This window comes from Lucilia sericata, unplaced genomic scaffold (genome assembly GCF_015586225.1).
Source record: "Lucilia sericata isolate MDLA Ls3-8-SP2 unplaced genomic scaffold, ASM1558622v1 Contig002723F_arrow, whole genome shotgun sequence".
In the NCBI taxonomy this organism is placed as follows: Eukaryota; Metazoa; Arthropoda; class Insecta; order Diptera; family Calliphoridae; genus Lucilia; species Lucilia sericata.
The window spans coordinates 32,630-42,990 of record NW_023996444.1 but is presented as its reverse complement, the minus strand read 5'-3'; the positions used below and the strand labels follow the sequence as shown (position 1 = coordinate 42,990).

Genomic DNA, 10,361 nt, shown 5'->3' with positions numbered 1-10,361 from the left:
AAACCTTTTTTGCAAATTATGCAAAGAAAACCATAAAATCAGCTCCTGTACCAGATTTTTGAATATGGATTATAGAAATCGTGTTTCAACTTTGAAAAAATTTCGTTATTGTTTTAATTGCCTCAACATTGTGATTGTAGTAGCACAAACGGTTGCTCCAAGTGCAAAAGGAAGCACCATACTTTAATGCATAGGGATTTTGTAAATAAAAACAATAATAGCCAAAATCAAGGAAATACTAGATTTCAGGGCGAAAGTCAAAATAGTTCTGTCCAACAAATACAGTCCACAAATACAAATCAATTACAGTCCACTAATATCGCAGGTCCGTCTGGTGTTGTTCAGTCACATCACACATCAGTAGCTAAGAAAGTGATGTTGGCTACAGCTTGGGTCAATATAATTAGTTGTGGTTCCTATTACAAAGTTCGAGCACTCATAGATCCTTGTTCGGATGAAAGTTTTGTTTCTCAGAGAATACAAACTGTATTGAAGTTGCCCAATAAGCCAGTTTCCGCAGAAATTACTGGTTTAGGAGGAGAATTAGTAAGCAAATCTTCAAAGATATGCGAACTTTATAATTGTTTCTCTGTTTGATAAAAATGTATCTCTAAATATTCAGGCTTAGTAGTTACTAGTAACTCGTGTAACAGGAAATGTACCTACACATACATTTAAGCCTCCAAAGAATATAGATTTGCCCAATCTGAATTATGCTGACCCCAAGTTTTATGAAAGCAGTGAATAGACTTATTGTTAGGAGGTGATTTGTATCCCCTAATTCTTCGTGATGGAGTTCAACATGGAATTTTCGAATCTTTAGTGGCCCAAGAGACAATTTTTGGCTGGATTGTCACAGGCCCAACTCCAAGTAATGATTCCTCACGTTTTTCATAACCAATTATATGACAAAAGTTTCCATTGACGATCAGTTAACAAAGTTTTGGGAGTTAGAAGAAGTTTCTCGTAGAAAGATTTTATCAGAAGAGGATAAAAAATGTGAAGAGATCTATCTTTCTACTTCCACAAGAAATTCTGAAGGAAGATATATAGTTTGTTTGCCCTTTAAAGATACTTTTTCGTCACTTGGCCCAAATCGTCATATTGCTCTCAGTCAATATTTAAGAAATGAAAAGGTTTTAATGCGAAATCCTGAATTTAAGGCTCAATATGATGAGGTTTTAAAAGAATACATAGCTTTGGGACACATGGAGAAAATTGAAAATTCAGAAAGTAGTCCGAGTTATTATTTACCTCACCATGGAGTTTTTAAGCCTGACAGTACCACCACAAAGTTAAGAATTGTTTTTAATGCTTCAAGCTCGTCTTCTAATGGTAACAGTCTTAACGATTTGCAGTTTGTAGGCCCTAGATTGCAAGCTGATTTAGTAGCCCTAATTCTAAAATGGCGACTCTTTCAGTTTGTCTTTAATGCAGATATATCCAAAATGTATCGACAAATTTTATTAAAATCTGAACATAGACAGTATCAGAAGATAGTTTTTCGTAGTCCTAGTGAAACCCAAATCGAAGATTATCAGTTGAACACCGTCACTTTTGGCGTTAATTGTGCCCCCTTTTTGGCCCTTAGAACGCTTTTACAGTTAGCTGACGATGAAGAACGATGTTTTCCGCTAGGCTCAAGAATTCTTCGTGAGTCAATGTATGTTGATGATGCTCTTGTTGGAGCTCATTCGATCCCTGATGCTTTGGAGGCACGAGACCAATTAATTGGTATATTGGGTACAGCTGGGTTTGAGTTGAGAAAATGGGCCTCAAACTCTAAACAAATTTTAAAAAATTTGCCCCAAGAACATCTTCTTAACTCTTCTTTTTTGTCGCTCGATGATAAAAGTAATGCTAAAACACTCGGTGTCCATTGGAATGCGGCAGAAGATTACTTTTATTTTACAACTGAGAAGATTAAGTTCAAAACAGCTTATACAAAGAGGGAAGTACTCTCAATTATAGCAAGGCTATTTGATCCAGCAGGTTGGTTGGCCCCAGTGATTATAACAGCAAAGATTTTGATGCAGCAAATGTGGCTCGACAAAATAGACTGGGACGAACATATAAAACCTGTGGCTCTACAAAAATGGAAGACATTCATTTCTAATTATAATGAGATTGATACAATTAAACTTGATCGTTGGGTTCAATATACGCCTAGTTCTTATATTGAATTTCATGGCTTTTGTGACTCTTCTGAGTTAGCTTACGCAGCTACACTATATATACGTATTGTGAATGGTGATAAAGTTTATGTAAATCTACTAATTGGCAAAACAAAAGTGGCTCCAGTTAAAAGGCCATCTTTGCCGCGTTTAGAGTTGTGTGGCGCAGTTCTTTTAGCCAATTTAGTAAACAGCGTAATCCCCAATTTCAAATTGCATACGTATAATTTATATTTGTGGTCCGATTCGACAATAGTTCTTGCTTGGAAAACCTTTGTTGCAAATAGGGTAGCAACAATATTAGAAAAAGTAGGAAACAAAAATTGGTTTCACGTAGCTTCTAATCACAATCCTGCCGATCTAGCAACCCGGGGGCTGATACCTTCGGATTTAAGAGAAAACAAACTTTGGTGGCATGGTCCTGATTGGCTCAGATTAAACAAATCGTCGTGGCCCGAAGGTCCATTAGAATTCGAAACAGTAGAAGAATCGAAACAAGTGCAAGTTAATATTGCTAGATCCGCTGAACGAGAAGATATACTGGACCGTTTCTCAAGTTTGCCCAGAGCATATCATGTTATTGCTTATATATTTAGATTTTTTAATCTTGCGAGCAAAAGCAATTTCCGCTCAAGAACTTGTATTTGTACGAAATCGCCTATTTTTTCTCTCTCAACAGTCGCACTTTTCTGATGAGTTTAGTTGTCTGTCATCGAAAAAGAAAATTGACTCTCGTAGTCCTTTATTAACGCTTATGCCTTTCTTAGACAAAAATGGTATTATTCGTGCTAATGGTCGTCTTGGCTCTACAAAATGTTTGTCATACAATGAACGACATCCCGTAATACTTGCATATACTAGTAGATTAGCACAACTTTACGTTGAGTTTGTCCACAATATGGTCTTACATGGAGGCCCTCGTTTAGTCCTAAATGTCGTACGTCAGGAGTGTTGGATTATAAAGGCTAAAAATCTAATAAAAACGGTCATCCACAACTGTAAAATCTGCGTTATACATAGAAAAAAGCTTCAAAATCAGATCATGGCAGTGCTACCTGAAGAAAGAACTACTTTAAGTCGCCCTTTTACTAACACAGGTGTTGATTTTGCCGGCCCATTTGAAATCAAAAGTTTCACTGGTCGATATTGCCGTATCACTAAAGGCTACGTGTGTCTATTTGTTTGTTTCTCTACTAAGGCGATTCACATTGAGGCCGTTAGCGATTTGTCCACTCCTGCATTTCTAGCAGCTTTGGCTCGATTTGTTGCTCGTCGTGGTTGCCCTAGTCGCATTTTCTCTGATAATGGAAGGAATTTTGTTGGCGCTGCAAGAGAACTTGAAAATAACTTCGAAAAACATATAGAAGAATTACGTGATTCGGCAGTAGAAAAATATGGTCATCAACATCTTGAGTGGCACTTTATTCCTGCAGCAGCTCCTCATATAGGAGGACTGTGGGAGGCAGGAGTAAAAAGTTTGAAAATGCACTTTAAAAAGTCAGCTGGACAAATGAAATATACGTTTGAAGAGTTTTCGACACTTTTGGCAAAGATAGAATCGTGTCTCAATTCGCGTCCTCTTGGCCCTACGTCCGACAGCATCGATGATTTGCCCGCTCTTACTCCTGGTCATTTTTTAATAGGCTCTGCTATTCTTACTCCTGCTGAACCTGAAGAGCTTAGCTCGCCAATTAGTATAGTAAACCGTTGGCGAAAAATCAAAGCATTGCAGCAAGAAATTTGTCACCGTTGGAAAGACGAATATTTAAAAGAGTTGCACAAGCGTAATAAATGGAAAAGTCCCCAAATAGACTTAAAAGAAAATGACCTCGTTGTTCTTAAAAGTGAACCTTGTTGTCCAACTGAATCGCGCTTAGGTCGTGTTGTAAAAGTTTATCATGGTTCTGACGGTAAAGTTCGAGTGGCTGACCTTAAAACTCAAAATGGCGAAATCACTCGACCGATACACAAATTAGTTTTACTCCCTAATTGCACTGATTAATAATTCAATATCACCTTTTCTAAAATAAAGTTGCTCATTTAAACTTCTAGATTAAAAAACAAGTAAGAAATTATAGTCGGGCGTGGCCGACCATATGATACCCTACACCAATTGCCAATATTAAATGTGATTAATTTCAATAATTACGCATTTCTGTTAATCTTATATAGGTTCCAAATAATGTCTGTTCATGTTCGGTTGTATGCTGACTAGGAAAAATAGAAGACCGATTTTAATCATTTTCAACAGCCATCGTCAGTGGATCAAGAGAATAGTATGTGACACATTTTAACAAATTATATTCAAAATTGCGATCTGTTGCGTGCACACAAGTTTTACACGGTCACAAAGACGGACATAGCTTAATAAGGACAAATATTTTTGAGTGCTACAAACATCAACACATTGTTCCGATCATGGCGAAAAATTACAGTGTTATTTATAATTACATATCAAACTTAGTTGTGCCAATTTTTGGGAAGATAGTAGTATATTTATCGTAGTCATGAGCTAAGAGGCCCTAATCGGTAGGTCCGGTTGTATGGGGGCTAGGGAAAAAATTGGTCCGATCCTTATAAAATTTAATGTCGACATTTTATATAAAATGTTTATATAAAATCTATTTGTGGTAAATTTCATATTGATACTAGTGTTTATAAGTGAATTGTGGACATTCAAGTCATTTCCTGAAGGGGATTTTGTATAGGGGATAGGGTCAAATAATGCCCGATCATTATAAAAATCGACAGTGTTATTTATAATTATATCCAACTTAGTTGTGCCGATTTTTGGAGAGATAGTAGTGTATTTGACAAAGTTATGAGCTAAAAGGCCCAAATCGGAAGGTCCGCTTATATGGGGGCTAGAGTAAAACTTGGTCCGATCCCTATAAAATTTATTGTTGGGAATTATGTTTATATAAAACTCATTTGTGCCAAATTTCATCGTGATACTACTGTTTATAAGTGAATTGTGGACATTCAAGTCATTTTCTGAGGGGGACTTTGTATGGGGGCTAGGGTCAAATAATGCCCGATCTTTACGAAAATCACTAGAATTATTAAGACATATATAAAACTAAACTTTTCCAATTTTTGTAGAGATAGCAGATCATTTAACATAATTATGAGGTCAAAAGCCCTATTCGGGGGGTCCGGTTGTATGGGGGCTAGGTGAAATAATGGACCGATTTCAACCATTTTCAATAGCGCACAAGGTTTACATGGACACACAGACAGACGGACGGACGGACGGACAGACGGACATAGCTTAATCGACTCAGGAAGTGATTCTGAGTCGATTGGTATACTTTAAGGTGGGTGTAGGACCAATATTTTTGGGTGTTACAAACATCAGCACAAACGCATAATACCCTCCCCACTATAGTGGTGTAGGGTATAAAAATGGACTTCAACACCGATTATGGTTGCCCGCTTTGTAATCGCCTTCACGCCATACGACAGTGTTCACGTTTTATTGTGATGCCCGTGGAGCTAAAGCTTCGAGTTGTTGCCCAAAACTTGTTATGTTATAACTGCCTGGCTCAGTCGCACAGCCGAGCGAATTGTAGAAGTATAGATCGGTGCCGTCGCTGTATGCAGGACCATAATACTTGGTTGCACCCTTTGCCGCAGGGCCGTATTTAGTTTCCCATGACAGCGTTGATACGGGTAGTCACCAATCATGATACTGACGTCTTCATTAGAGCATTAATAGATCCAACAGCGGCCAGGTCAGCAATCATGAAACGTGAAGTCGAAGAATTGGGCTTACGGATTTCTAAAGGACGTACTGACATCGTTGTATACCATCGTCGCGAGAAGAAACGTCGCATAACGGTTGAATGTATTTTAGAAGACAAGATTTACGGCCGAAGCCCTATTGTTAATGTGGAGCGAGCAGACAAATATCTACGTCCAACAACTGTAGACCGTGCCAATGCGGACGTACACTGGCATATTAGTTGACCTTACCAGCTTATCCTAGGAGCTGATACTATGAGCAGAATTCTGATTGGACCAGCTATGAGTCGCCCAGGACAACTATATGCCCAGAATACCATATTCGGCATAGCATATTTTGGAGAAGGTGTCAAAAGAACCTGAAGTATATTATTTATGCTATAATTTGTTGCCCTCAAAAGGCTTTAAAGTATTATTTACATTTTGTTTGATATGTACTCTTTAACGTTACACTTAAAAACATTTGAATGTACTATTATTTTTTATATACTTGAATTGTTCTCATATGTTAATTATATTTGTTAACTTTTGTTATTCCTTTTTTATAATTAACAATAATGAACTTAAAATGTTAATTTGTTGCTCTAGATAACATAATTGAATTTGTTATATTACTTATATCTAATTTTGTATTTGATTTTATATTTTGCACTACCGTTGCAAGGTGGGCGGTATGTTTGTGTCTGTCTAGTGTAACACATAGTTTATATTTTCTCTATGTGTAAAATCGCTAGAACAATATGCATTATATGGCAACTCCCCACTTTAGTGTAGTGAGTTTGCGTTGCTCTTTATGTCAAAGGGCTTGACACATTTTTTTTATTCTCATTGCTTTTCAACCACCGGACAGACAACAAGTGCAAAATTAATAAAAGAAATTGAAATAAAATAAAAGTTTAAGAATTAAAATAAAATTAAAGTTTAATTAAATAAAAACAAAAGGAAAAGTGAACTTAAATAAAATAAACAGAAATACAAAAGAAAAGAAGTAAACAAAGCTTTTTAATAAAATAAAAATAAGGGTTGTTTTTTGGCAACACAACAACAAGTGTTTGTGTGTATATAAAAACGGCGCCGTGTTATAAAGCCATAGGTAATAAAGCCATATGGCCTTATTTCTCAATGAAATGAGAAATATAACCATATGGCTTTATTGCCTACACCCAAGTGCAATATCACCATAAACTAAAAGCAACCAAAGTTGAAATAACGCCATAACAGTGAAATAGTTACGGTTACAAATTGACAAAAGAATCAGTTGCCAATAATTCCTCAAAATTCAAAAATGAAATAAATCCCTAAAAATATTTTTGGGAAGTTATTTCATTATATTACTTTTATATCACGAAATAAAAAAAATATATGTTTGATAGCCGGCCTTCGGCCGGGCGCCAGGGTTTTCTCCTCTGAGATATATTGGACACCGGCTTCGCTAAAAATACACTTTCCGTGTAACAAGAGCGTTCGACCTTAGGCCGGCTATTTAGGAAATCTTTACTAAGCGAAGCCGGTGTTGGACATATCATAGAGAAGAAAGTCCTTGCGCCCGGCCGTAGGCCGGCTATTTAGGAAATCTTTACTAAGCGAAGCCGGTGTTGGACATATTATAGAGTTGTAAATCCTTGCGTCTGGCCGTAGGCCGGCTATTTAGGAAATCTTTACTAAGCGAAGCCGGTGTTGGACATATTATAGAGTTGTAAATCCTTGCGTCCGGCCGTAGGCCGGCTATTTAGAAAATTTTTATTAAGCGATTAAACTGAAATGTATTAAACTTTGGAGCCCCACTCGATGCGCGACCTAGTTTTTTTTAAAAATGTCACTATATAAAGTATTCCGTATTCGTTATATAAAGTATTCCGGAACAGAATTTTTTTAGTTAATCATGTTATCTACACAGTGTAAATTTAATAAAAAAATATATATTTTTCTAAAATAAAGTTTGCATATACATACAAACTATTTCATTATTTAAATAAAATAAATGCTTGGTATTTTTAGATTTTTTCATGAATAATTCAAAAAAATAACAAAGTTTTTCTACGTTTTATCGGAAATTTTCAAATATAAAAATGTAAACAATAACAAACTCTGACATCAGTGCGTACCAGTCAAGTGAAGAAAAAATAATCAGCTGATTGATTAACAGCACCTTATGTAAATTCGCCTTGAACTTATCAAAAGAAAAAGTAGCGGTACTGACTATGTATTATTTTTTTATTATTACATTATCAATTCAGTATACTAACCTCGTGTTGCAAGCAAACATCATCAGAAAATTAAATCAAATAATAAAATGGAAGAGGCCCAAATATACGAATATGAATTAATACCTGGATTTAGGGCATCCAGCAAATTATTATACATAAAAGATGAAGAACAAATATTTAAATATAGATATAGCAGAAATAGTATTAAATATTATTATTGCTATGAAAAAAACTGTAACGTTGGTGTTGCGGTGGACTTAAATAACACAATATATTGCCGAAAAAGTGGAAAATTCCAAACTCATAATCATGGACCACAAGGTGAACTTTTTAGAAAATTGGAAGTTATCAATGCAATTAAATGTAAAGTTCAAAATGCGCCAATTAAAAGATTAAGTGTACGTGATATATTTGACCAACAATGTAAAAAATTTAAAGAAGCTTCCAAAACAATAGAATATGGAAGAATGCGCAGACAACTATTCAATATAAAAAAAAAAAAATTTCCTAAATCTCCAATGACTTTTAGTAACATCATTGAAGTATTTAAAAATGAAGAAGTTGTTCAAAAATTTGCCATGTCCAGATATAACAGTGAAGAAAAATTTTATACTGATACAATAATTACTGAGAATTTCTCATACACTCTTTTCGTTTCGCCAACAATTTCAAAAACTATACAATCAATGAGCAGCACGTCTGAGCCACGTAATTACGTAATGGATGCAACTTTTAATGTGGTTCCAACATCGAAGGATTTTAAGCAATTGCTCATTATTCATTTCGTTCACTGCGAACATGTAAGTAACATGTAATATGACTAGAAACAAATTCATTAAAATAAATTACTTTTCTTCCGCTTACAGACGTTTCCATTTATATATGTTTTGATGTCCAAGAAATCAGAAGAAGCATATACGCACATGTTGCATTATTTAAAGTCCAATATATTAGATTTGCAACCAAACAGAGTTATAACTGATTATGAAAATGGGCTTCGAAATGCTATTAAAAAGTTGTACCCAACAGTAAAACTCGTTGGTTGTTGGTTTCATTACACACAAGCATTGCGGCGAAAGGCTTTGAAAATTCCTGGATTTATAAATGAGTTAAATAAGAATAATCAGGCTAAAGTTTTCTTTAATAAATTCTTATATTTGCCATTGTTAAAACCAAACGATATAACAGCAGCATACCAAATTTTGAAAGCAGATGCAATGGATGTAAAATATATTAAAGGAAAGATGACAGAAAGCTATTTTCAACCTTTCATCAAATATTTTGATTCTTACTGGATGAAAAAGGTATTATACAGTTTATTTTATTAAAAGAAAAAAATATATTTTCTTTTTGTTTAAGGAAAAAGTAACGAACTTCTCTGTGTACAAAGAACCGATCCGAACAAGCAACGCCGCAGAAGGCTTTCATAGGCAGCTTAATATGCAGCTTCCAAAACATGGCAATTTTTATAGATTTCTTGACTGTTTATGCGATTTAGATGCGGTTAAGTCAAGTGATTTTTTAAAATCCATTTCCGGATGCACATCTTTATACACAAAGAGTAACACTTACCTTGAAAAGCGAAACAAATTTATACAGAAGCAATATCAGCTACTGAGGGAGAAGAAAATAACACTGAATACTTTACTCGGACAGTTCTCTAAAATGAAGAACTGTATGATTGAGGAAAGTTTCATTAATACAATTGACAGCGATGACGACGAATCAGATACAAATAGCAGTGGAGAAGACAGCACTGACACAATAGAAAAAGAACAACAATATCTTACGTGTATTATTTGTTGTGAAAGGGAAAGGCAAATACTGTTTGATCCATGCAAACTTTGTCAACCATGTTACCAACAACTGAAAGAAAGTGCTAAGCAAAAAGGAACACAAACATTGTGTCCAATTTGTCGTGCCATTATCAAGAATGGTACATTTATATATTATTAATTATTAAAAATTTTGAAACATTTCATTTGTGTACTGAATTTTATTACATTTCATTTGTGAACTGAACTTTATTATATTCATTTGTGAACTGAACTACATTTTTTTTTGTAAATAAATTTGAATTATGAAAAAAATTAAATGAGCAATAACACCATAATGGTTTTATTTCATTCCTTACATGGAAATAAAGTCATATGGCCTTATTTCTCAATGAAATGAGAAATATAACCATATGGCTTTATTACCTATGGCTTTATAGCACGGCGCCTATAAAAACACA

The 10,361-nt window shown here is 34.9% G+C and overlaps 2 protein-coding genes across 2 annotated transcripts; both read left to right on the top strand.

The window, feature by feature from the left end:
- Nucleotides 1–905: 905 nt before the first annotated feature.
- Nucleotides 906–4,176, top strand: LOC119614246. Its single transcript, XM_037970386.1, has 2 exons — nt 906–2,750; nt 2,854–4,176. Exons 1-2 carry the CDS (start codon nt 906–908, stop codon nt 4,174–4,176), a joined length of 3,168 nt encoding a protein of 1,055 aa, XP_037826314.1.
- Nucleotides 4,177–5,918: 1,742 nt separating this feature from the next.
- On the top strand, nt 5,919–10,061 carry LOC119614247 (the record flags this gene model as incomplete). The annotated part of the gene is made up of 4 exons (XM_037970389.1): nt 5,919–6,130; nt 8,655–8,925; nt 8,992–9,429; nt 9,485–10,061. Coding segments are annotated over exons 1-4 (1,498 nt in total), but the record flags the coding sequence as incomplete, so codon positions are not given.
- Nucleotides 10,062–10,361: the final 300 nt, after the last annotated feature.